The sequence below is a fragment of the Dicentrarchus labrax genome, unplaced genomic scaffold (genome assembly GCF_905237075.1).
Source record: "Dicentrarchus labrax unplaced genomic scaffold, dlabrax2021, whole genome shotgun sequence".
Lineage (NCBI taxonomy): Eukaryota > Metazoa > Chordata > Actinopteri > Moronidae > Dicentrarchus > Dicentrarchus labrax.
The window spans coordinates 14,234,165-14,261,387 of NW_026136719.1; the positions used below are offsets into that span (position 1 = coordinate 14,234,165).

At 42.5% G+C, this 27,223-nt stretch overlaps 3 protein-coding genes across 3 annotated transcripts in view; 1 reads left to right on the forward strand and 2 right to left on the reverse strand.

Moving 5' to 3' along the window:
• Positions 1 to 20: 20 nt before the first annotated feature.
• On the forward strand, positions 21 to 1,584 carry trappc2l (trafficking protein particle complex subunit 2L). The gene is made up of 5 exons (XM_051379860.1): positions 21 to 171; positions 455 to 627; positions 973 to 1,060; positions 1,247 to 1,326; positions 1,422 to 1,584. The coding sequence occupies exons 1-5, from the start codon at positions 139 to 141 to the stop codon at positions 1,465 to 1,467; spliced, it is 420 nt and encodes a 139-aa protein (XP_051235820.1). The 5' UTR covers positions 21 to 138; the 3' UTR covers positions 1,468 to 1,584.
• A 35-nt stretch (positions 1,585 to 1,619) lies between these two features.
• pabpn1l (PABPN1 like, cytoplasmic) lies at positions 1,620 to 5,161 on the reverse strand. The gene is made up of 6 exons (XM_051379853.1): positions 4,865 to 5,161; positions 3,874 to 3,997; positions 3,278 to 3,345; positions 3,086 to 3,192; positions 2,871 to 2,958; positions 1,620 to 2,350 (listed from the first exon to the last, which is right to left on the reverse strand). Exons 1-6 carry the CDS (start codon positions 4,934 to 4,936, stop codon positions 2,018 to 2,020), a joined length of 792 nt encoding a protein of 263 aa, XP_051235813.1. The 5' UTR covers positions 4,937 to 5,161; the 3' UTR covers positions 1,620 to 2,017.
• Positions 5,162 to 6,428: 1,267 nt separating this feature from the next.
• cbfa2t3 (CBFA2/RUNX1 partner transcriptional co-repressor 3) overlaps positions 6,429 to 27,223 on the reverse strand; it is a 41,215-nt gene continuing 20,420 nt past the window's right edge. The window contains exons 2-12 of the mRNA XM_051379844.1: positions 24,775 to 24,930; positions 22,268 to 22,509; positions 21,837 to 21,926; positions 20,903 to 21,084; positions 18,285 to 18,568; positions 17,660 to 17,745; positions 16,156 to 16,447; positions 15,623 to 15,691; positions 14,856 to 14,909; positions 12,852 to 13,042; positions 6,429 to 12,340 (exon numbers count right to left, since the gene is read on the reverse strand). Of these exons, the coding sequence (XP_051235804.1) occupies positions 11,963 to 12,340; positions 12,852 to 13,042; positions 14,856 to 14,909; positions 15,623 to 15,691; positions 16,156 to 16,447; positions 17,660 to 17,745; positions 18,285 to 18,568; positions 20,903 to 21,084; positions 21,837 to 21,926; positions 22,268 to 22,509; positions 24,775 to 24,930 (2,024 nt within the window). The 3' untranslated portion in view covers positions 6,429 to 11,962. The remainder of the gene's footprint in view (positions 12,341 to 12,851; positions 13,043 to 14,855; positions 14,910 to 15,622; positions 15,692 to 16,155; positions 16,448 to 17,659; positions 17,746 to 18,284; positions 18,569 to 20,902; positions 21,085 to 21,836; positions 21,927 to 22,267; positions 22,510 to 24,774; positions 24,931 to 27,223) is intronic.

Here is a 27,223-nt window from a genome sequence, read left to right on the forward strand (position 1 = left end):
GTTACATTATTAATGGAGCTCAAACAAATGGTGTGTAAAACAAAATCAGACACTCTTCAATGGACCCACTTTTACAACAACCTTTGAATGCAACATATCACGTGACAGCACCTGACAGCTCAGAGGAGGAACACCAACATGGCGGTGTGTATAGCAGTAATCGCAAAAGAGGTAATTATTCGTGCTGTTAAATGTCCCAGATATTATCCACAGCCGGTTTCTTAGAGTTAAAATATTGTCCTTGTTCTTTTAATCGTCTCTAAGCAAATGTCAGCTTTCTGTGTAGGTCCAGCGGATTGAAATACCCAAACAGAGCAACGATAACAGCTAACATTAACGTAGCATCATTTTATTCTGGCTGCTGTTACCAATTTCGTTGTTTAGTGTTTTTGCAAGTGGTTCAAACAGGTTCGTTATTAAGTGTATGCACTCTTTATGCCCTTTTTCCCCCCAGAACTACCCGCTGTATATCCGCAGTGTGCCCACTCAAAATGAGCTGAAGTTTCACTACACAGTACACACCTCTCTGGATGTGGTGGAGGAGAAGATCTCAGCTGTGGGTAAATCTTTGGGAGACCAGAGAGAGCTGTACCTGGGTCTGCTCTATCCCACTGAAGACTACAAAGTGTATCCTTGTTTTTTTTTAAAAGGTTAAGGGTTGGGATAACCCACTCAGACAAGTGCTCCAAGTGCCTGATTTATGTTTGAAGTAGATCTTCCTTATACTGTGATCTAAGGATAAGTCTGTTTTTAACAAGAGTGTTAACATATCTTTATTATAGCTGAAGAATATAATTAAATGTGCAAAGTTTTACTAACCAAGAAAGAGGCTGAAATCCTCCTATATGTCTGTATTACAAGAAGCATTCCTCCTATTTATTATTGTTGTAGAATGGTTAAAGTCTGTGAGACTTGCACATACTGTAATCATCTCTTACAGGGGTAACTGAATGTCCTTAACTCGCAATCTAGATATGGATATGTAACCAACTCCAAGGTGAAATTTGTCATTGTTGTGGACTCATCAAACACATCATTACGGGACAATGAAATTAGAAGTGTAAGTTGAGCCTAAATTGATTGCATGTCTAATAATAATCAGACACAGCCCAACAAGCATAATTCTCCAAAAGCCACATTTGTATTGTGCTGCTACACATACATGATCCTGCAATACAATTTGATGTGCTTGTTGATTTTTTTTTAAACTTCGAATGGTTTAAAGCAGTAACTTGTTCTATTCCAGATGTTCAGAAAATTACACAATTCCTTTACCGATGTGATGTGCAACCCATTCCACAATCCTGGGGACCCCATTCAGTCTAAGTGAGTTAATTCTTCTAAAACTTGATTTTCAAAGAGATTTGTATCACTATTTTCCTAATATGGCAGTGTTTAATTGTTTTCCAATCATTCTCCAGGGCCTTTGATGGCATAGTATCTGGAATGATGGTGCAAACTGGCTGACATCCCATCTACCCCTTCTTCTGAACTTCCACTGTACAGAATACCCCTAATTTCTTTTGTTGACATGTTGCCTTGATTATTGAAATGCCGACGTAATAAATCTTAACTGTTGTTGTACATCGCTGCGTGTGTTTTATTTACTACAAATGGAGCACCGGATCATTGTTTTATTTATTCATTCACTTACATAGCAAAGAACTTATAAGTTATACATAGGGAGGATTTATACATAACATTGCAGGCAGCAACACGATACATTCGCATCAATTTGTAAAAACGGTAAGAGATGCAAACTGCATAACAATTTGAGGATTGTCCCATGCATTCACAGCAACATAAGCTTATAATGCAAACACCTCTGACTCCAGTCCTCATTCTTCACATCTCAGCTACTGGAAGGACTGATGCAGGGGTGCAAATTAGAAAGTCATCTCTCCGCCATCCGTTCTGGCTCTCTTATGTGATGCTCAACTCAGTAATTCCTGGAAATACTTCTTTAAAACGAAATCAGTTCTATTCACCCACTTAAGTATGTATACTGTGGGTAGTGCTAGCGCTGTTGAGGGTAGTGCTGTCCACTCGACCCAGCCCCCAACTCCTCTGATGGTGGGGTGATGAGAAGAAGACATGGATATCGTTTAGGCATCTGTTCATGGTAGTCCATGTGTCCCCACTGTCTCTTCCCCACTGAGGGGCCTCCGTAGTAAGGGTGGGGTGTTTGATGTTGTGGCCTGGTTGACTGGTACCGGAACCTACCTCGGGAGCTGTTCTGGTATCGGGGTGGACGGTAACCACGGCCTCTGCCTCTGGAGTGGCCACCTCGGTGACCACCTCCCCTGTCTGTGGTGCTGATGCCGGGCATGTTGGTCCTCTTAGGCATTACCTGCAGGCCAAAGAACACTGGTTTTTACTGTACTGTTTAGGATGATTGATAAGCATTTAAAAGATATACTGTGTTTGCTGTTCAGAATATAAAGACAAGTGCAATTTATTCACATCTAAGAGACCAGTTCAAAATGAGGAAAATGGAAGATATGGGTGCTGTGACTGGCTTGCTTTAAAAAGGAATATTAAAAAAAAATAAACTTAACCAAAACATGTGCAAGGTTATTATCTCCAGTGGATCAAATGGTATTTCTCAATTCAACAGGAGGGATAATGATGAATCATAAGAGGAAGTGCTAAATTGCAGCTCTACCCATCTAAAACTGTTTAAACACTACTACATGATATCCTTGCCCTGACAAAATCAAGCACATATCTATACCATACTATCTCCAACTTTCCTAAAATCTAGTGTTAGTTTTACCTTGGGTGCTGTAGACTGAGATTTGTCTGTTTTAGATTGTGAGTAGCCAACTAGTTTGAGGGTTAAGACTAATGTGCAGTGTAATGCTCCTCACCTTAAGGACTCTTCCTCTGAACAACGTCTCATGCAAACCAATAGCACTATGCACAGAGTCTCGATCAGAGAATTCAATGTAAGCAAAGCTGTGAGAGGGGGAGAGAAAAGACCAACAATAAAATAAACTTGGATGCCAACATACTTAGCTGTATTCTATGGTAGGAAAAAGAAAAGTATAAATACATAAAACTAAATGCTAAAAGTTGAACCCACCCCTTGGGATGACCAGAGAACCTGTCACACAGAATGGTAACTCGGTTGACAGGACCGCAGCCGTTGAAATGGATCTCCAGCTCATCTGCAGTAGCTCCATAGTCTACCTAGGATTTGTTCAACAGTGTGTCAGACTAGAGGTGTTGAAAACACATGCTCGGTATGAGGAAAAGACAGATGGACAAGTCTTACATTTCCTACATAGACTGATCTGTTGTCTGCGTCTATCCTCTCCTCAGGAGTCATATTGTAGAAAGGCCCTGTGAAGGAAACAAAAACAATTGTATGTACTGCTGTTGCACATGCAATATAAAAGAATGTACTGTCTACACAGGGGGTTCACTCCAGGTGAAATGAACACAATGATTACTTTTTAACCAACGTATCAACTTCTTGCATCATCTTTGACAATACACATCTCAGAATCCGGCTCCCCTCCGATTGTATCTCTGTTCTGAGGAACTGAAAGGGGAGGAGAGAGAGGGTGGAAGGGATGAGGAGATGCACAGAGGCAGAAAATCGCCACAGGCAGCAAGGAGGACCCTTCTGGTTCTCTGGGGCTCACTGCTTCGTCTCATTGGGCAGTGATGAGGCACATGTGAAGCGTCCCAGGTGTTAGCCAGATGGTGAAGAATGTGGCTACCTCACCTGCCGGGAGCCCGAGATGCTACACACCTGGCTAAGAATACGCTGTTGAGGCTTCCCAAATGCATAATCAGCATTTAGCTGTACAACAATGTGACACAATAACAAACCACAAGGCGGATAAGACCCGTGTGCTGCCTCACCGGGCCGAGGGCTGCTGGTCAGGAGCTGCATCTCTCCTGCATCACACCTCTCTTCCTCCTTCAGTCTTTCTGACTCTTCTTCCATTTCCAGCTCCTGAACCCTGGCCTTGATGGCCGCCAGCTCCTGGGAAAACACACAAGCATGGAAACATGATCCAGTCACTGTGGACTTAAGCTTAATACACTGAAAACCAGACTGGTGACAAATTACAAGGAAAACCTGAATGAATGAATGAATGAATGAATTAATTAATTAATTAATTAATGAATGAGTGCAAAAACATAAAGGCGAATAAGAATATCTTTTGGATGAATGGCATTAAATCAGTGGCTTGTGGTGGTGCACCATCTTTAAGAGCTACACTTTTTCTTTAATTTGTCACCCATCTGTGAATTGATTGTGATTTAAAAAGATACAGGGTGATAGCCTGGATATTGTCTTGTATATAAATCTGCATTACAGTGAAACTATTTGGTTAAACAGTATTGGTTTTGTATCTGAAAATGAAGTGACCAGAATTGGACCAGCAATTTATTTTAAGTTGTAGTGAAGTAAATATCCTACAATATCTTAAAATAAAGTCAATTTGAACGCACAAGAACATTTGATACTGTCCAGATAAGAGTTTTCCATGTAGCTGGCCTGAGGTTCTAATATCTATACGTAAAAAAGGATTTTACCATCAGTTATTTAAGTGTCTGAACCACACTGTGTGTTCTTCAACCTGGACATGCACACGATTGGCTCCATGTCGAACAAGTCACACAGCATGTTACAATGGATGTGACTCACTGATGTTGTTCTTTGTACATAACGTTATCAGTGATATATATGTATATAATATATGGATATAACAACAGTACATAGCATAGCTTATGTTTGCGTTTGTCCAACGTGACAACCGTCATTTGTTCGCCCACCCGACGTGCGTACAAACGAACAAACGTTGACGGCAGCCTTTTGATTCACTGCAAACACAATGATACCCACCGGGTCCTCGGCGAAATGCTCCCCCATGGACTCGCCCTCCAGGTAGCCGTACTCCAGATGATTTTCCGCCATGCTCACTGCTCAAACATGGCATCTGCAAAGCCGACTGCAGCTTGCCAAAAAAAAAAAAAAACCCGCCACAGAAAATACCTCACAGTAAGGAAACGGGCTGATGGTGCACAGACACGACACCTGACAGCATATGAGGTAAGCTAATAGATATCACCTGTGAATGAGACTCATGACGCGCTGGATTGATTGACAGGAGCGCGCACGTGAGAGCGACGCTGGCGGAGAGTGTCTACGTCCCAGTGGCGCATCGACGAGGGGCCGACCCGCTCCTCTGCCCTTAGTACCCTCATTCATTCCTCTCCTCACATCTCCCCCGTGACTTACACCTAGTAAAACTACAGTTAGGCTACAATATTACATTTTATACAATTTTTGTTGCAGTCTAATCCTTAGATGTTATTTGGTAATTTAAACTCACTCCCTTAAGAAACTACAAAACTATCCATTTTGCATAGGCCTATTTGATGTAAGGTTTGATTGTATGGTTTACACTGTGCTTTTTTTTAACAAGGCATGTTAAAATGTCTGTGACAAATACCTATTCTTTTTTCAAAAGTGTATTTAAGAAACCTGGACTAAAATATTAGAAAACCACAAACTTTGTGATATTACACCTGTGGAAAAATATGTTTATTTTGTGTGAATATGACAAAGACAGGAACAAATATTGCAAGTTGCAAGTTTCGACCAATAGAATTTTACAATATATATTTTGAAATCAGAGGAAATTGGAAAAGAGTTACTTAATTATTGCATTAAGTGTATTTATCCATCTAGTTTTCCCCTTTTATTTCCCCTGAAGTAGTGTTGAAGAATCAATATCATCATTAGTATTCTGTCTGACAGTTTATATTCAGTAGTTGTAACTCTTCAGTGAAGCTATACGATGATATATAGTATTTTTTTTACTTAAAAACCATCAAATTCCATCAAATGTTAACATTGTGGACGTTTCATGAAGATTCAGCCCGACATATCTGGTATATGGAAGCGTTGGGATCTCCACTAGAATTTAAAACAACATTTAGTGGGTATAAACAAAGTTTTTCTGCACAGCATGAGTTTGTACTGACTGGCTCACCAGCATCTTGCAGGGTTTAACCTGGTCAGAATGTATGATAGATGCAATTGATCAAATTAAAATTTTAATTAGTTTAGTAGAATATATGTGAACTCGATGAATATATGTCTTTAAGCATCTTTCAAATTATAAATACTTGTGACAGTAATGAGGTCAAAGACATGGACTGAGCTTGTTTGTGTGCTATACATTCAAAAGTGTTGGCATATAATTTGAAAATGTTCAGTATGTTCTTTAGATCTGCTGCTATCCTATTTCTGACCCAAGGGAATGCAATATTAGTATGACTTCTGAAGTTTACAGTGCTAACTTTGTGTTACTAATGATTCAGTAACAAGGGATCATTTTCCTCTTCTGAGGATGTCATCTCAGAGTGAGCCTGAGTGTAAAGAAGAAAAGCAACAAGAGTGATGAATATTTCATTTCATGTTTTAATTACACAGTTACATTGTTCAACACAGACAATAACCTGAATTAGAATGTTTTACAGCTTCACACATCCAACAGAGCGAACAGTTAAAGAGCGGTATTAGCAACAGGGAGGAAAGCATGCAAGAAATAAATACAAATCAGAATTTAATTCTTCTGGCACAGTTAACTTCATCTAAAAACGGCAACAGGACCTTTTGAAGAGGGAAATAAAACTAAAGGAGAAAGATCTTCAAAGCGCCAACCTTTCCTACAGAAACATGTTTTTTCTGTAATAATGTATTGCACAATACAGTATAGAATGCTTCCCTACACATATAAAACCATAAACCTTTTTTCAATTTATGTAAAGGTAAAAACAGGACCATCCTGAGCCATGGCTTTTGGGAAAACAAGTGCTGAATCCACTGTTTGCCACTTTAGCTTTCTGCTGTAGCTATTTATCAGTGCCTGTTTCACAGGAAGGACGTGTCACCATCACATCAGATGAGCCTTGAAACTTCATTGGTAGAGTTACTGGTTGGGGTAGGGAGAGACAAATGCCAACCTGCTAATATTTGTCTTTTCTAAACATGCGATTTGCCCATATCATGTACAAAATTAAACAAATAGAAAAGTGGCTGATGTAAAGTGTTCAGAGACCCTTGGATGGTATTCACAACAGCAGAGCCCTTATGCGTTAGCCATCTATAATATCTTCACAGAGAAAGGGATATGACACCTCGGCACATATCTCAATTGTTTCATGACTTAATGAAGCTTACACCCAGCTGAACAGAACATTGAATCTCAGAATCTCAGGGAAGGACAATTTGCTCTTTCTTCTACAGCTCAGATTTTTGTAGGACTGCTGCACAATCGACCATGTTGAAGTTCTCTAACGCTGGGACATAACACAAAAACCTGAACCAAAGTGAAATCTTAAGAAGAAAGTTGTAGCTTTTGGTTGCATTTTGGTCATTTATAATAGGTCTACTGGGTTTGGCTTTGTGTAGTTTATCTTAGGGCTGACTTGCAGACAAGGAGGCACATGCAAAGCACTTAAGAGTTGAATGGAACTGTCATTACAATGTTGTTTTGATGAGGATATTGTATGCAAACACCGTATTTTACTGCACAAAGCTGTTGCTACATATTGTGAATCGATCTGCCACTATAGTCTGTCTGGGATGTTTCATTAAAGCTCTGAAGGTTTCAAGTAGTTTGTACAGAGACATGAAAAAAAAAGGTTTTTTTTTTTCATTTTTTTTTACAAAAACACACACACCACCATTCATACAAAAAACACACACCCACCATGTATTCATTTTTATCTCTGCAATGCTTTGTAACTGTAAGAACACGCAATCAGTAGGCTTTTCCAAAGGAGATGCTTCCATTATTTTTACAGAAGCACTATTCAATATGTAGACAACAAGCGCTTTGATTGCTTGAATAAGAACTCTACATATTTAAAACTCAGCTGGTTTACTGAGTGTGCTCTTCACTCTTGTGCCCTGATTGTGTACATTTCAGACACTTTGGTTAACTGGTGTAGTGGAGCTCTAACCTTATTATTTCTGGTCTGTCAATACACCTTGTGTCAAAGCCTACTATGGCAATGCAGGAGTACTTTGGTTTGTGCTTTTATTGGTTTTGGACAACAAATGGCATGTCATGGTTGATTCTGTGTTCAGTTAAGTAAGGATTGACTGTATGTGTACTTAATTAATTCCAGCAGTATTAGTTTGGTTAGTGGTATACGATCAGAAAGGAGACATCTGCTGAGAATAAATATTCTTCTACATTGTGAGTAATGGCAATTCCTTTCAACGTTTTAGTTTTTATCATTTTTCAGACGGATTCACATTAGCGCTTTTAAATGTGCATTTCCATGTCTGCTCTCAGCCCAGCTTTTCAAAGTCCAGGTCAACCTCTCCTGGTGGTTAGCTGTATGGTCACAGGAGGTAGCTAGTGTGAAGGGCGCATTATGAAGAGTGGTCTGTGGTAATAGTGGAGGAATTAGACATTGGGAAAAAGAAAACAAAAAGGCTGAGGTCAACATCATATCACGGTAATTATAACACACATACAGAAATGCTACACACAGATGCAGGGGTATCTTGTCGCTTATCCCTTTTGAATTATATGTCTCAGATAGTCAAACAAATTAATTATTTTATCTATTTTTTGTTGAATAAAAAGCAAAGTTTTTGCCACTCACTGCAAAAAGAAGAAGAGTTACCTATTTTATTTTATTTTTTTCAAGTTTGGTCCAAGTGTTTATGAGGCCAACCATATAGGGTTTACAATGATCAATATCAAATTTGTGAGCATGGCCCTCTGTTGCTTTAAGTAAAGGCCTTGGGACTGTTTAACATACATAGAGGTGATCATATTGCTGGAGCATGTGGGAAGGGCTGAATAAATAAAATAAACCCTAAAGAGGTGAAGCTTCTTTCTTGGCCTGGAAATAAAGACCCATACCAGATCTTTAGCTTATGCTCAAATTGCATCTTTACAAATACTCAGAAACAAAAACAAACAAAAAAAGAAATGAAAAAGAAAGAAACATTTCAAAGATTGGGTATCAAAATTAGGTTTTAGGTTTACTGTAGCTTAACACTGGCATATCACTGAATCCTACAGTAATGGCTTGTCCTGCACCTTGGGGGAAACAAAAACTCCTACCACACAGACACACACACACACACACACACACACACACACACACACACACATACACACGCACGCACACAAGTTGATGAGGACCAAGACAGAGGGTCACTACAGTGGCAGCTGAGCCAAAAGGATAGTAAGAAACAGAACACTTGAGATGATATATCAAGTTTGAATTCCTAAATTTTGCGTGAAGGAACTAAATTTGAATCTGAGCTGCCACTTTTTTTCTTTTCAAACTGTTGATTATTGATGATTGATTATATTTGGGCTTTTATTGTCAGTACACACTGCTGAGTCCTCTCCTGCAGGATGTAAACTGACCTGGGGTGAATGAAACACATGGAAATTACATAATTTAGTCCCAAATGTGTCATCCCAATATAAAGTAAGAAGATTAATGTGAAACATAAACAAAATAATTAAGAAAATGTTCTGTAAGTGTTGTAGTGTCCATCCACCCACAATCTGTTTTCATCCATTTACAGCTACATGCATTGTGGTCCTGTAGGGAGCCATTGTTACCAACAATCTCCTCCACCCAGGGTCACATGACACTTGGATTTGAGTGAAATTTTTAAGTGTTTAACTAGTATGACAGAAAAAAGGGAAAAATTTATAAATTTGAGAAACAAATGAACTGTGAGAAAATCATATTCTGGACATTAAACTTTAAAGGTTTCTGTTATTTGGCAAACACATTTTTGGACCTCTTTAAATACTATGTACATTCACATTAAGTTACCGATGTTACTTTAAATATATTTATATGTATCTATATTATATGACACCCTATGGGCAGTTGCTGAGGTTCCATTCAGTAGCTGAATTCTCTTCATATTGCACCTCCGTCCTCTCACTGTCTTACAATGCGAGCAATACAAAATATTCTACAAGAGGGGTTTCATCTCATTAATATAGATACAACAAATCAAACAATAAGTAAAATGTGGGGCTACCTCTCACAAATGAGTGTCCTTGCTCTGACTTCACTGCTCAGCCCAAACTTAAAGGAGGAAAAATGAAAGGTAACAAAACCAAAACAAAGTCCATCTTTCTGGATATACACAAGGGCAGCACATATGGACATCAGCGACAAGAGACATTATTGAAATTGAAAAGAGGAACAATATCTACAAGCAGGTTCGAACCCTTCCCACGTGACTGCTCTGAGGCTCTGTCCAAAGCAGACTGGGGCTGGGGGCAGACTTGAGTCAAGTAGTTGGGGAAGAGCGTAGAAGGGAGGTGTGGGGTGAGGGGAGGTAGAAAGAGAGAGGAGAACCAAGTCTACACCGCCCTTCACTAGGCTCTTTCATCTGTTTATCATGCTTTGGAAAAAGGAGGGAGTGAATGTAAAGGTAACAGCAATTCCTTGAAATATCTCCTCGAGCTTTAAAAAAAGGACTTACAAACAATCTTTCCATACGTCTTTGTAGTATGCAATGCCTTCCTGGACAATGTTTTCAAGCTTGTTTTGAGGTTTTTGGCAGCTCCATTGCCATGTATGTATCTTCATCTCCTTTGAGGCTGTGTAGCTTTTCCTTTCCTCGTTTTTTTTCTGTCTATCCTCTCTGTTACCGTTCACGAAAAATCACACTGTGGCAGGGTTTCCATCCATTTCATTAAGTCTTTCTTGTAGGCAAGTTCACAGCATTGTCCATATTCACTAGTCTGGGCCATCACTGAGGAATCGCTGTAGTTTTGTCCAGACTGCAGGAGGCAGCTGCAGATCAAAGCAGGTCACAGTTTTGTTTTAATGTCTGACTATCTCTGGGTCCCGTTCTGCAGCTTCTCTGCAGCCTGGTCCTCTCAGGGCTGGCTTATCTGCTGAGGAGGTGATGTTGCTTTGCGTTTGGTTATAAGATGAGTGCTTCTCCTTATCGCTTACTTACTCACTTTGGCAGTGTAATACAAAGGTTTGGATCATGTTATTTTTCATCTTTGAATTCATTTGGGTTCACAATGGTGCAGAGAGGTGAGTCCGGTGTAGATTTTCTTGGCTCGCTAGCAAGGTAGTTAGCAGTTTAAAATTAATTTATTTTCATATCATTATCGTTATCATCATCATCAGCATCATCATCATCACTATTATTCTTTATTTAGAATATTTGGACTTTTCTTTATTTTCCCTTAAAGCCAGAAAGAAACATTTAATAAATACTAAGCTGTGTTTCTGAGGAATTAATCGCATCCCCTTCCCTCATCCATTTGAAAAATGGTATTATGTCCCTTTCCTGTCTCCATTAGAACACTGTAGAATAAGTGCCACATCAGTGAACTGTTTGGACTGGTAGTGCACATCTCAGAGCTGGGTACTGTTCTCTCATTGGTGCTAAATTAAAGGGAAATCCTATCCAAGTGCTAATCGTCCTAGTCATCCCCCATCAATGTTGCCTTACCACCAGCCCTTGTCTTGTGTCCTTATGTGGACAGTATTTTAACGTGCTTACATTACTGAGGGCACATCTTAGTCACATCTTCAAGTCAAAGCTCATGTTTTCAGCAAACACATCTGATATGTTTCTGTGACTGAACATGGAGATAGGAGACACTTTTTATGCCTGCCACTACACTGAACCCCAGGCTGGAATCTTTGTATTTGTGGCTGTGTTTGTGAAAGAGACAAAGACAGAAAAAAGTATTTTTTGTTTTTTTTTAGGGGGGGGCATGTCCAGAAAACAAGTCTATCATCAGGTAGTGAGAAGATTTTCAGAAGAGCTCAGGATAAGAGGGAAATAAGGATTGAAGTACGGGAGGAGGAAAGGGAGCAGTGTGCGATGAAGATTCCTCAGTTTGGTTTTGTGTGGAGTGTGGGCACTGTCGCATCAGTATGCAGGGAAGGGACAAGGGGTCAGACGTCAGCGAGAGGTGGCATCCAGTAGGGCAGGGGTAGCTGGAGTTGTGGAGCGCGAGGCACTGCTGGAACTGCTCTCCTTGGGGCTGGCAGAGACACTTCCACTGCCACTACCAGCCCCTCCCGCAATACTGCTCTGGCCTGCCAGGGACAAAGGTCCTGGAGGAGTGCTTTCCGAGTGGGTGGGGGGCGCACTGGAGGAGGTGGAGGAGGAGGGGGTGCCTAGAGGGACACTGCTGCCCCCTGGCAGCCCCTGCAGGCCTTGACCACAGACATGGTGGTGCTTCTCCCAGTCTTTGTGTTGGCAGAAGGAGCCGCAGTAGCGAGCCGTGTTGCAGCCGCTGCACGTCTCACTTGCTTTCCTCCCGCAGTTCCAGCAGCTCTGGTGAGACAGTGGGGAGAGAGTGGGTTGATAAAAATAAGTCTCTTTTTTGTCCCAGAATAGTACAGAATTTTCTCTTTTTTACATAAATATATATGTTGAAACCTAAAAAAAATATTTTTTATAATCAAGTTTGCCTGATCCTCCTTTTCACAGAGTTTTAATTCTAAGGCTTTAAGTCCTGGTCCTACGCCACTGGTTTGTGTTACCAGCAGGTGGTGGTCAACTGCTCTGTAATGGCCTCAGCCTGGCACTCTGCTCCAACCATCTGGGTCTGTCTGCTTTTATGTACACAGACAACTGGACTGCTTCTGCAATAATTATGACAACATGGTGCAGCACCAAACCAATAGCAGCCAGCTGCTTACACAACACAGGATAACTTAGTGGATAAGGAGAACAAATTAAAGGGAAATGGATGGATCAAAAAGTGTTGAAAAGAGTGAGTGACTGAGTAAGGAATTAGAGTGAGAATGAAGCAAAATGTGGTTGGGGGGTCTGTGATACTCACTTCACTGGAATCCTCCTGCTGGTTGATGACTGTTAGCGCATCCTCAGAGGCTTGCCTCTTGGCTTCGGCCAGTGCCCTCTCCATTTTAGACCGTTCAGCCGAAATCATCTCATGAGCCTTCCTCTCAGCGTCCGACACTGCCTTCTGCAGCTCTGACATTGCCTGTCGCTTAACCTCATTCACTGCTTCCTCTGAAAGAGATAAAGAGAGAGAGAGAGAGAGAGAGAGAGAGAGAGAGAGAGAGAGAGAGAGAGAGAGAGAGAAAGGTGTTAGTGCTTGTGACCATCGCCCCATCCTGCCTGCTCTGTCATCCTTTATTAAGGCTCTTAAAGCTGCCATCTTGTTGTATCTCAGAGAACAGATGTACATCATCTAAGATTTAAAACTTTCTGTCAGAAAAGGAAAACAGCCAGAATTCAATAATTAATTCAAACACGTCTGGCCACCATAATTTCCAGTGCTGACAACAGCAGATGTCTCCAAAGTTTGGCTGCTCATCCAACATCCTGGGATTCCCTGTTTGCATGATTGTCATCTTGTCATAAGAATAATTTTAATAGAAATTGTTACACCGAATTTACAGTGGAAAGTGAATAATTTCCCCACCAGCGGGCATGCATATCTCAACTGCACCACCTTCTATGTAGATTTTATCATGGGGCCTTTTGTTCTTCCAGCACAAGCACAAACTGTATGAGTGAGGAGGCTGTGCTTTTACAACAGGCAGGTGTGTAGACTCCTTTCCAGATGGCAGTCTAAAATAGAAACTTCCCACAGTCCCTTCTCAGTAAGAGGCAGGAGTGATTACATTTTGCCATCTTTCATTATTGGCCTCACGGTGCACAACAAATGTACTGTGTATGATTCCTCGTAGGGATTTATAAACCTGAGAAATAGGTTGCCATATATACACTATTTATTAATCAAATGCTAATGTGGTATGTCATGATCACACGATATGAATTCCTCTAAAATGACATTTTCTCCTGTCATCAAAGACAGCAACATTTTTAAAGATTAAATGATTTTTCTTCCTTCTGCTCCACCTCCTCCAGATGTAGACACACACACACACACACACACACACACACACACACACACACAAATGACATACATACAAGTGGCTCTCCAGGTGTGTTAGGCCAACCAAGTAGGAGGTGAGACTGATGCTGTTCTCTTCACTGCTCCCTATTTCCTGTAGTCAGTGTTTGTTTGAGAGGGAACTCATAAATAACTGTCACTTTTCCTCGCCACTCCACTCCAGTTGTTTCAAACTACTGTGCAAAAAGATAGGCAGCAGGGGGAGTCTTATCCCCACTGTGCTGTTTATATGCACATGCCTGTGTGTGCATGTATGTTTGTGCGTGCATGTGTGCATGCCTGAGCTTGATTCCAATTCAAATATGCTAAAAAGTTAGTATTCTGTCAGTCCTGTCAACATACAGTCACACTCAGACACACGTCTCAATGCTTCCCTCATCCCGTCTCTACCTTTATCCTTCATTTCATTTATACTCCTTTTTTCTTTCTCTTATACCCCTCCTCCTCCTCTTTCTTCTCTCCCTTGCAAACACTATCTGCATTATCCCGGGCTTCTCAATTATCTGGCCTAATGCATGCACCACTAAGATTAGTTTGCAAATTTAATTAATTCTTATCAAGGAGACTGCATAGCAGATGCTGGGGCAATTAGCACTTAATGGAAAACACGGGGGCAGCAAAATTAACGTTTTAATTCCACAGGGATTTGGCAAGTCCCTGAGACGTGTTATTTCTGTCTGCTTTTTCACACTTCAGATCTTATTTTTCAAAAGCACTGCAGTCTCTCAACCTGAACCAGACCAGAGAATACGTGTCTGGTTTTAATTAAAAGAAGCTACGCCAGGCAGACTACCTGGCTGCTAAGATAGAGGTGACGCATGCTCACATGAACCCACACACACACACACACACACACACACACACACTACAAGTGAGATGTTGCGAGTGAGATATGTTACTCACCCTGCCTGTTTTGGAGGTGCTTTAGTGCTGGGGAGAGCGGGATGCTTGTAGTACCTGTATGAAAAACAACTGCAATTAAAAGAGCTTTTTCTGCTGGTGAAAATGCAGCACAGTATTTTGCCGACAGCAGCAGCATCTTTCCTCCACAGGGTATTGGAGTATGACTGCAACATAATAGTGCTGGGACTGGGGTGGAACCAGGGCTACCAGATGACTCTTGGGATGGGCTCTATCTAACATGCAGTCTACAAGAAGGCCCATGCAAATGTAACACTCCCACCTGCTTCCCTCTGGCTACAAACTGAGCCAAACATAAAAACCATGGTCAAGATTTTTTGTCTGTATTTTTTGTCTAAATGTCTGTATTTGATTCACTTTAGTAATAAGTTTGTGTACTGTGCAAGAAACTAGAAAACAATCACTATAAAAACTTGAGTGTGTGTTTCTTAGGACAGTGGAGACCAGTTAATCTCCAACCTCTGCTGTGCTGCTGCGGCCTGCCTTGGGCCAGGTGACTGCATTTTCACTGCAGCTTTAACTGCAGTGGCCTTTCATAGTGGTGACAGATGGATGGCATTTAGCCCTAATGACACAGAAGGCCTCCAATCCTCTGCCCTGATGGACCTATGGCTGTAAGGCCTCTGTTCTGGTAGCCAGGGTGAGGGCCCTGAAGACTGATGATGGCGACTGTGTGTGTGTTTTGTTGTAAGTCTGTGTGAGGTCAATCATGAAGACAATAGAGAGAAAGGGGGGTGCTTGGCCCTTACCAGCTTTCCTCCAGATTTCTTCTGGCAGGTATCCTGAGGGAGGCCTGTGTAAGAAGTCTCTGTGGATCTCTGTAACACACAACCAGGCACACACTCAGTCTCAATTACACACACATAGTGATAGAATGTTAATATGACACACATCCCCTATAGTTTGCTATTCTATTTGCATTGGGACCGATACAAACTATGTGTGTGGCAACATCAGTAAATAAGCTGTCATCAACTTCTCAACCATTTCTGTAAAGGAATGGGAATATGGGAATAAGAAGTGAATGCAAATCTTAATTATGAATGAGCATGCTGGCAGCATAAGGGTGCAATCAGTTGGTTAAAGATCCAGGTTGATGCAGCTAGATTTGTGTTGCCTCACAGTATGAGCAAAAATCTGTAAATTTGCCGAAAAATACGATAATCTAACTGACTTTTTGTGTCTAAATTGATATATTACAGCATTTTCAGCATTTCAAATAAGCCCTACCTTGCTGTGAGTGTTTTGCTTTGCCAAACATACCCTGTGTGTGTTTGTCTACCTGTCTGTCTGCCTGTCTGCCTTTCAGCAGCCGAGGAAGTTCCTATGGGCAGTGACTCGCTGCTGCTAGCTGTGTTGGAGGAGGAGTTGTGGTGAGGAGGAGGAGGAGGAGGAAGAGGAGGAGGAGGAGGAAGGCAGTGCTGTCCGTTGCTCCCACCTTTTTTCATCTCCTCCACGTCGCTGTAGCGCCGAATCCAGTGATTCATCTCCTCCCGGTCGGCCTCCTGGCAGCGCCGCAGCACCGTCAGAGAGCGGCGTGTCTTCTCTACCATGTCCATGATGCAGTTCAAGAGCTACAGTGAGACAGGATTGAGGATGAATTAATGCATTTCGTTAAAGTGATGAATGAAGAGGAGAAGAACAGTAGACCATTTTGTTGAAGGTAAATCTTTTAAGCTCCTAAATACATGCCCAGGTCCCCCCAAAACTAACTATCAACCGTAATTGATAAATCGATGAGAAACTCCACATGCCATAGAAACAAAGCCCTGACAAAAGGGAATAGTTACTTTTTGACCCACTGAGTTTTAAATGTACACAATATTTTAATCTGTCCCAAAACACATACCACCTAGCAGATGTGTGTGTTTCTGTCTCTGCCTGTCTGTCCATGGATTGTGTGCTCGTCAGTGAATTTCAATGTCTGTGAGCATTGCATTGCAATGACGATAATTTAACAGCTGGGCTGCTGATGAAAAAGTTGAGCCAATTCCTTCCACCCTTCTGCTCCGTTCCCTGCCAGCTCAACAGATTTCCTCTCTTTTCTCTCCTTCACCCCCCACCGTTGTAAACAGTGTCCCTTTTTTCCACAGTGCCCTGTGTTTCCAGACCCGGCCCGGTCTTCTAAATGGGTTTAGCATGTTTGACATTCAATCCATATCATTATTCCCATTCATCTTTCCGTCTCTCTCTTTCTGTCTCAGCTCCTTTCCTCTGCCCCTCCACTCCCTCCTCCCCTCTAAGTTAGCTATATTTATTTCAGTGAAGTGTTTCTAATTTGGCAGGAGTCCAGGCCTGGCCAGTTCTCTCCATGACTGCAGCTCTTGTCTCAGCTGCTCTCCCCAGCTGGAGCTGCTCTCTGCTGGGTCCTGAGCTCCATCTGGGGCCCTGTTTCTGTGTGAGTGTGTGTGTGTGTGTGTGTGTGTGTGTGTGTGTGTGTGTGTGTGTGTGTGTGTGTGTGTGTGTGTGTGTGTGTGTGTGTGTGTGCGTGTGTGGAGTACATGATTTTGTATACATAGAGTTGGGTGCCAGAAAGCCAGATAGGTGTCTGTCTGTTGTTAATTCACCAAACTGACACAGACCTCCTAAGGTCAGCTGTCCATCACCTGTTAACTCAGATGGGACGGAGGCTGTTCTGTCTGTCAACAGTTCCTGTCCCTGTTATCTGCATACCATCTTTAACACTAAAATTAGCTTGAATCACCTGCTGACCTCTTTTTTTTCACTGCTTTATGAAGTTTATGAAAGAAACAAAGAGGTATTGACATTATCATGCAGATGCGTACATTATCAAGGTGCTTCCATTCCTCTGCCCACTCTCGATCTGTAAGACGATGGTCAATCACCTCCTCTTGGCGGGCTCCATGCACTGCTAAAAGACAAACACATGGGTCTCTGTCAGATTCAGAACACATACGGTATACAGTATTCCTGATTCCAAGCAGCAAAATACTCCAGGGTTAACCATCTTTGAACAAAAACTGGGTGTTTGACAATGGGACACCGGTGAATTTCTAACCTTGAACCCAGTGCTATGCTGTGAGTAACTTATTGGCACATCAAACACTCAATCAATCAAATAAAACTTCTCAGGTCATCTGGTGGCTTTTTTTGCCCAAGCTATTGCCTCATGTCAGCTAGACAGTTTGGCTAAGAATTCATCTCTTTCCTTTTGGGAAAGCAGAAGGAAGGCATATATGGTTGCCACAGTTGTAGCACATGGGCATGTATGGCTGTGGTCTTTATATAGACACACTGCCACAAGGATTATCACACTGGACAGACAACTGGCCTTTGTTGTCTACATACACCCCACTTTCATATGCACAGGCCCACGGTCTTGATCATTGAACTGAGGACTGTAGAGCAATAGATTTAGCTGATCCTGTGAATGCTTTGCAGCTGTTCTACCTGTCGGCCTGTGCCTGTCTCGGGCGTCACGGTGTTCATTATGTCTGTAAGCGTCCCTGTATTGGTGTGCCAGGGCCATGTCTTCTAGCCGGTAGTGCTGGGGTCCCATTTGGGGGTTGGGTGGGTGAGATAGTCCATTTGGAGGGTGTGTGGGCAGGCCATTGGGAGGCGGGTGAGCAGGAAGACCCGTGCTGGGGCTGAATCGTTGGCTGGGGCTGATGGTGCAGGGCCTCTTAGCCAGGTGCTCTGGGTGCAACCCATCTCTCTCTGAACTGTCTTTGGTCCTGTAGAGGAGGACATGGGAATGGGTTATAACATGATTTAATGTTAAAAAGAGAAAAAGAACAGAAATGAAAGCCAAGCAGTAGATAATGTCAGCACAACACAGTTTGCAGTATACAGTATGAAAAAGTAGACCCAAAGACATGTTGGACACCGACTGCTGGCCTGCAGCGTTTTTCCAGCAGTGGGAAGTGTGGGATGTGTGGTAAATTATGATCTACAACAAAACAGATCTTTGTTGTACAGTTCAGTGTTTTTTTCATGCACAGCCAGACTTCATCTCATAAGCTCTGTATCCACTACCACATTTACCATTATTCCACAAATGTCCACCCAAGAATCGATTCAGCTGCTTCATATAAAAGCTGGACAGAAAAGTGACTAACCCCATTTACAAAAATATCTGCAACTGCATGGCTCATTTCTCAACTCAGCTTTACTCGGAAATTGATTTTTGACACCATGTTAATGTCAGAAGGAGGAGAATTAACTTTGTACGGCCTGCTTCATCTTTCTCTAGCTAGTCCATCTATGGCCTCGCCAGACCACAATGAGTAATGTGAAAACTGTGGGATATGCCAGGCTAAATATGCAATGCCAAAGTATTACTTCATAGCTCAGAAAAAAACATGTCCAGGCAAGCACCAGAATGCCCTTAAAATCTAATCAAGGGGCAAAAAAAGTATACTGTAGTGTACAAACATAACAAATAAATAGATAGACATGATTCTTCTTCTGATGTCTGATGTAACTCATCAGCACAACTCATAAATGCGATATAGCAGCTGTGCTATAATTCTAAACAAATTAAGGCAAAATTCAAGAGTCGAAATGTCTCCTTTAATGGGTCTCTAAAAGCAAAAGGAGCCTTGTAACTTTGGAGTGCCACAGTGAACAGATGAGAAATCACCTTGTGTATAGTATTGTGGACTATACCTGTTTGAGGAGGCTCCAGCAAGGAACACAAACTTGTTTCTTTTAAAGTTCAACAACTCCCACGTGGTGTATGCAAACACATACACACACGTGTATTCCTACTGAAAGCTGCTTGTTGTTCAGTTACAGTGCAGCAGTGGCCCTCAAAAGCCCTTGCACAGCTGTACGCCATATGTACCAAACAAAGCCAAGTCTAACTGTACACCCTGCATCTCAAGCTCTTAATCTGAATATCCCTCAGCCTACTCTTAGATTGCAAGTATTTCTCCCCTTTCCCTCCCACCCTGCTCTCGGGCTTAAGGGGCAATATGGGCTGAATGCTGTGTGTGTGGCAGATGTTTAGTGACACTCATTTGCGTACTTCAAGTGAATGTGTGTGTGTTTATGTGTGTGGGAGAGGTTGGGTTTTCAAGCCATCTGGACAGTTTAAATGGGAGTGTTTATATTAATCTGTTTAGCTGGATGGCATTCGGATGGAAATCACTCTTTATCATCCTGGGGATCAAAGGCGAATAAATGCGCCGCTGCCCCATGTAGATGATGTGTGTTTATGTATGTGTGTTCTCATACTTATCCATGTGTATATTTGTGCATGTCGGCTATACTCGTACACATCCCTTGCTCTAGTATCTGACAAATCAGAGGAACAGCTGGCTCGACGTAGGCCTTGCCCCAGGCCTGAACCTGCCTCCACCTCCTCCACTGAGCCCCGCCTGCTGTGTGTAAGCCACAGGTTGGGAGGCGGAGGTGTGCGGATTACAGTGGGATTGCACGCTCCAACCCCTAGTCCCGCCACCACCCACCTCCCCACACCCCGCTCAGGATGTGCTCAGTGTTACGGTCAGCACATTACCATCTGGACACATCCCTGACATATGGACAGCTGCCGGGAGCCCGCAGGTCAGGCAGTTGGAGAGAGCGAGAGAGAGAGAGCGCATGAAAAAGTGATCATAAAAGAAGGACACTGCCAGTACGAGACGGCACAAAGGGGAAGAAAAGAAAATGTCAGTTAATTCTCTCTTGTGTCGTCTTCTAGCTGGTTGAATAAAGCAGAGTGCTGGGGCGAAATGTGGGACAATTGCTAACCAGCTCACTGTTGGTCTTTGGGTTGTGCTGAGGACATCTACTGTACTTCAACCCCTCTTCTCTTCTCAGACACTTTCTTTCCTTCCCTACTATGCATTCATCTCACCCCTCCCTCCCAGACAGCTGGCAGAGCCGCCCTGACATCGTGGCTGTCCAGACTTCCGCCTCCCGCACAGAGGATTTATAGACTGCCCTTGTCGTTTAGCATTCTGAAATACCCTGAAATGATTATATATTACACTGGGTGTGTGAGAGTCTGCCAATGTATGTGCACCTCTATAGTCTGTGAGTATGTGTTAATCAGGAGATGCTACCTGTCAGGGGTCCTTCTTTTGCCGTGCTCATTCATCTCCAGCATGATCTCAGAGGAGTCGAGGGGCGAACTGGCATTTGCGTCCAGGAGAAGCTGCTCATGTTGGGCGAGATACTGAGCTGGAGTCTGCTTGGCCAACCTGGCACAGTGGAGCAACTCTCTCTGCAGCAGGGGCAGGTTTGCCTTCAGTGGTGAAAACAAGGAAGAGAGACATATCTGGATTAGGAAAGAAATAAGTTGTTGTAGGAAGAATATAGATTTACTGAACTGATGTTAAAGTGGAGAAGTGTTACGTGGACAAGAGGTGAGCAAGGAACTCATGGTGGGACAATTAGATAGATGGGGTGAGAGTGAAATAATGCAAGATTAGGGTGAGAAATAAAGAAGGTGATAGATGAAGAGACAGGATGAGATAAGACAGGTCCCTTGACACCTTCCTCTGCCATGTGTCTCTCTCTCTCTGGGGTGTGTATATTGTGTGTGTGTGTGTGTGTGTGTGTGTGTGTGTGTGTGTGTGTGTGTGTGTGTGTGTGTGTGTGTGTGTCAGTGCTGTCAAATAGCTCTCTCAGACCTGTCTGGTTGATATAAAGCAGCCATTGCTGCAATGTCCCAGATGTGGAGGATCATCGCACACCAGGAGGTCTGACACACTCACACACACCACTTTTAACGGACACTCACAAGCACATCCCACTATTTTTTACCTAGTACTACTAAGTACAGTGCACACCCATAGGTTTTCCAATCAAAACAAGGTTTCCCACCCTGCGTCTCTGTGAACCTGTTTTGAGGCAGAAAAGGTGCAATATCTGCCCACAAACAAACACACAGTCCTGAATACTGGCCATATGGACAGCAGTAGAAAGCTCTGAGCTTGTCAGCTGAAGACATCAGGCTTGATTTAGCTCACATCAAATCTGCGCACAAGTATTTACCTTCAGGAACGGAATGACGAATGGCCTCAGAGGGAAGTTGGTGGCCTCATGAAGTTTGGAGTGAAACTCTTCGATGGTGAGAGTGGAGTTCTGCCCAAGAGAGTGGAGTTAGACAAAACGTGGACACAAGAGTCAATAATAAACAAACTCTTATAACACTCTTTTTTACAGAGCCACCAAAGTCATGTAAGATAACTTTTTTTTTAGATAATATGTTGTAGCCATAAGTTATTATGTGTTCTGCATAACAGAAAAATATAAGCATTTGAGACTGTATGTGAAATACTCTGCAACGCATTAATTAACTGTATGCTATCATCAAATAATAAGTAGATACAAAATAAAGAGAAACTGCTGAATGAATGGATGGATGCACTGTAGTGTGGTTTGAAAGATCAAAATAATTCCACTTGAATACAATCAGAACTTACCACCAGCCCAAGCACAAGGCTGCGCACTCTCTCTCCAATCTCAGGCGATATGTCGTTGCCAAACTGCTGCAGCGTGGTCAGAAAGCGCTTCAACTTGCAGAGTTGTCGGGCACCGCAAGCTGGCGGGAGCTGCTGGTTGGAAAGCGAGGCCGTCGAGGACATGGCTGGCCCATTACTGAAGCCGTTGGGAGTGGACGGAGCACCGTTCAGTGATGTAGGTGAGTGGCTGCTCCCATTCAGCACTGCAGATAAACAGACAGAAGGAAAAGACAACGTGAATTGGGTCAGTAGTTTTGGAGGTGCCTGGGGGGGCATCTGACAGATCTGGGGGCGTGATGAGGGCAGACGCAATTATATCCTGCTGATAGAGGAGTGTGTGGTTAAGATTTAACATGAGTAAATCAATTTGACACCATTCCTATAGTACATGATGCACAAAACGACTTCAGTAGTGCAATTTTCAGCCACTTTCACTGAGTGCTGTGAGCGTGTGTTTGTGTGTAACTTCAGCTGTCTCACAAGTGCTACCATTTGACCCCCCCTCCCCCCTCCATTGCCCCCTATATCAGTCTATTCCACCCTGCTACTCACCCTACCCCCTTCACTCACTAGGACACAACTATAAGAGGAACTTGTTAAAGAGGTGCCAAAAATAGTCCTGTGGCCTGTGTTACTTTTATTCCAATAGCAGGTGTGTATCTAAATCTGGCCCTACACATGTCCACCAGCTGAAAGTAGATTTGCAGCTTTAAGGTTCAGAATAGACGCAGCATTCATACACATATATAATCACTCACATACTCTCCGTAATGCAGGCTCAAACAAATTCACAAATAAGCTGGAGCTCACACACATATAAACACACACACACATGTTTGACCTTTCCCCTGTTTTCATATCGGAGCCAGATGACATCATCAGTCTAATATGATTTCCCTGTAAACAAATCAAGTTATTTTATGTAAGACTCTTTTTCCGTTTCCTGTTTCTTATTAGTGTGTCATATTTTTTATATAAATTTATGTGCATTATATGTGTGTTTAAATAACTAATGATGACCAAATTTCATCTTTTCTCTCAGATTAAACATATGGTGATCTTTGTATGTGCCTGTAATAAAATAAGTGTATTTCATTAGAGCAGCATATGCAAGCACTTACACTGAGCACTTCATCCAAACTATAATCTTACTGCCACTGCAGCAACTTAATCTTTTCAAAATGTATTTACAGCACTCTGCACTGAGCCACTGTGGATGTTGTGCTCATACTTGAAAACAAGACTATTAACAGTTTAGTTGTTATTATTATATTATATTATATTATTTTATATAATAATTTAGTTCCTGTGGTTCCTCTCAGGCATGCTTGTTGCGTGGTTGAGGGGCCTGAACACATATGGACTGACCCATGTGATCCCTACAGGCAGCACTTGTGTTCTGGTTTTAGAGAGAGGGAGAGGTGCAAGGAGAGATCTACACTGCTGATCGTCCGCCACAACAGGTGAAACAACATGGCCTGTCATTGCTATATAGGGAAGAAAATAGTCTACACACCGCATCGCCACCCTGGCCACTGCCCAACCAGCTGGTAAACAACACAGACACACATGCACAAACAATGCCACAGCCGCACTTGCACATGCGCTCAAAGACACTTGTCCCACTAGCAAGGGCATTCTGCACACCAAAAGAAACACACAGTGACACACCTGACACACAAGTGACTTTAACACTTGTTCACCAGAACAAGGAAGACACACATATTTGGAATTTCTCTCCCTTTACACAAACATATAAAATGTTCATGACAGCTGGCCTGAGAGGGACGAATGATTGTGTAGTCCACGGTACATGGCTTCCGGGGTACTGCAGAATTTTACAAATTTGTATACAGATTGACGAGTGAATCATTTTATTTTAGCATGTAGCAGGTCTTAACAACATGTTGAAACATAGCCAGTGAAATACTGCCATAACAAGAGTTATGCAACAAGCTCTCTGACTGGAATCAAACTGTAAACATTGTGATCCCAGCATATGATATGCATCTTAACCTCTAGGCTACAGTTTACCCCCATTTAGTACAGCTTAAACCTGGATCCCAAAATGGCTTTTGACCTACAAATAACTAAATCTATGCTTACATATGTATGCCAGCTCTGTAGGGAAGCATTATTTGCAGTGATGCTCACGCAACTATGGCTATCTTCTTATTGGGAAATCAAGGGTTAGAGCTGTTCCAGCGATGGGTTGCTGGTCCAGCAGATCACTGCTTTTCTCACACCTGCCTAGTTAACTGACTCTTCAGCACAAAAATACCATCTTCAAGTAAAACTAAAAGCACGTTCTCATCGCATGTAAGCTAAACAACTGTGGGTCATGTACAGCTAGTCGTTTATGATAAAGATACTGGACTATAGATGATGCTAATAGTAAATGCATGTTTACTGTTGACTTAAGATGTCATTAATCTTACAAAGTAGTCAAAAAGAGAATTGGTCCTTACTTGATTTACTGGTAGTAGGGGTGAATGAAGCATTGCGATTGGTTGCTTGGCTGACAGCCGGGGGTGGAGGAGGCATGGTGGGTGGGGTGGACCTGGGCTGGGTTTTCACATCCGCAGGTGAATCTGGCATTGTTCCAACCTTCTGCACTCTGCTACCTGTGATATGAAAAGATAAAAAGAAAGAGAGAGAGAGATAGAGAGTCATCAAGATGGAGCTCCTGCATGAAAAAAACATCATACTTTCAAAGTGGAGACAGCTGGTTAGGGAGGAGAGTACTGACATTTTCACCTGAATACCATCGATTGTTTCCTTAAACCAAAAGCCCCATAAAAAGAACCAAAACAAATCAATGCAGGGAGTGGAAATGAATCCAAACTTGTATTGTGTCTCTCTTGTTGGAGATTCATGGGCCTGGGAGACATACAGTAACACCTGCTCACTCGCTCAGCTGCTGCTGACTGAGAGCCCCCCCCCTTCCCTCTCTCTCTCTCTCTCGCTCCTTCATGCACACACACTCCATGTAGCTCTGACATCCCAATCAGTGCCCCTCCACTGTAACCTCCAACCCCCAAACACACACACACACACACACACACACACACGTTCACATGCACACACACCCCTCACTCCTCCCCGCCTGTCCCCTCTCGTCCGCTAGTTCAGACAGCCGGCTTGACAGCCAGTGACAAGTGCAGCTGGATCTGCTGCTGTCTATCACTGTGGACTAGCTTTCAGCAGAGCTCCATCCTGCTACCAGGAGCTTCACTGTCCTCTGCCAGACACCCTGCCAGGACCAAACAAGGCAAGGCCAGCCTGTGTAGCGTGAAGGGAATGGATGGTACAGCAAGGGACATGAGAAGAAAACATGACACGGGGTGGATGCTCCACGGCCACAAGCATGTGTGAGGACTGTTGCCTTACATTTTGTATTTGTGGCCTCAGGCAGTCTATACAAACAGCATGTTTTCCGCAAAAACATTGTCATGTACCCAACTGTATGCACTAAGTCAGACTATATACATACTATATTCTGGAAATAAGCAGCAGGTCTATTATTCCGTGAGCTAAGAGTGTTGACTGTCTTTCTGTCTATGTGTCCGTCTGTCGGTGCAGCTGCTGGAACCAGATCTTTCTGCAATGTAAACCTGAGCTGAGAGGTGTGATGACTTTTGCAGCCTGTGAGAAGATAGCTTTAGAGTATGTGTAGATGTGTGTAACTGCCAGAGAGCACAGTAAATGTGCACTGTGCAATGAAAAACAATGGAATCAATATGCAGCCATGTTTATAAATTAGTACAGAAATGTGTATGTGTGTATTTCTGCACAAGTACTACACACCACTATTAAGTGTAGTAAACATATGCATTTGTAATGAAAGAGTAAGGAGAGAGGGGCCTTTTCTATGCTCTAGCAAAGCAGATGTAAATCACATTGTAGACTTTATGTGGCGTTCATTGATTCTCAACAACTCAATAAATCTTCTCTCTGTTTCTCTTTTTCTCACTTTCCACTGTCTCTTAATGCATTACAGGAGAAAGGAGAAAGAAATGAACTCTGTGTGTTCTCTCAAATAAAGAATGCAAACAAAAAAACAATCAAAAACCTAATTTCACATCCTCATATACACAGAGTAGAGGTCACTGCCAGAGTGGCCCTGTCATGACACAGGGTAAAGGGTTATTAGTTGTCAGTGATTACGCCTTGTTGTACTACTAAAAATAACAATAATACCACCACCACTCTTGAAACCAAATAGCCAAATACCTTTAATAGATCTAAACACTATTCCGAACTGTATTGCAGACAAGACTAACATATTAAATCAATTTCAAATAATTTGTCTTTCATTTCACTCCTCATGAGCCAACTATAAATGCAATGTTTTCCTCAACGAAACTCCTGCCTCAGTTGGCCTCAGACTGTGGCGTAAGCCTATTTCTGAGAGCTCATGTAGATGTGTTCAACAGCTGGTGTCTGTATTTAAAGAGTGCCACTCTGGAGTGTGCTGCACGAGGGCCATTGACACAGTGATCCTCAAGAACACGAGGGGTACTCCACTGTTTGCCCCACGCCAGACGCTCTGTACATAAACACACAAGGCTGTAGATCGAGGCAGACATGGATGGCTGGTATAAATAGATGCAGCCATTCTCTTGTGAAGAATCTTAAACACACAAACAAGCTCTCCGTGCTGCTGAATTTGTGGGCTGCTTCCTGCAGAGAGGCAGCCATATGTTTCGGTAAACCTCCTCTCTGATCAAATTTTGTGTGCCACTGTATGTAGTAGGACTTCCATATAGTATTGTCATCCTAACAAAGAATCCTGACATGCATTGTACTGTTATAACCAATCGTACTAGTACTGTTCTAGACGGTAGTTTAGTCTGTGAGTATGAGGTTACACTAAAATGAACAAGAGCTGGACCCACGTGCGATAAAAAGATCAGG

Excerpts from the sequence above, each read along its gene's own strand:
- trappc2l (XM_051379860.1), top strand. The coding sequence starts at position 139 with ATGGCGGTGTGTATAGCAGTAATCGCAAAAGAG. Across the intron at positions 172-454 it reads TAGCAGTAATCGCAAAAGAG|AACTACCCGCTGTATATCCG; the intron begins GTAATTATTCGT and ends TTTTCCCCCCAG. Across the intron at positions 1,061-1,246 it reads GGGACAATGAAATTAGAAGT|ATGTTCAGAAAATTACACAA; the intron begins GTAAGTTGAGCC and ends GTTCTATTCCAG.
- pabpn1l (XM_051379853.1), bottom strand. The coding sequence starts at position 4,936 with ATGGCGGAAAATCATCTGGAGTACGGCTACCTGGAGGGCGAGTCCATG. Across the intron at positions 3,998-4,864 it reads AGCATTTCGCCGAGGACCCG|GAGCTGGCGGCCATCAAGGC; the intron begins GTGGGTATCATT and ends GTGTTTTCCCAG. Across the intron at positions 2,959-3,085 it reads TTCTCTGGTCATCCCAAGGG|CTTTGCTTACATTGAATTCT; the intron begins GTGGGTTCAACT and ends CCCCTCTCACAG.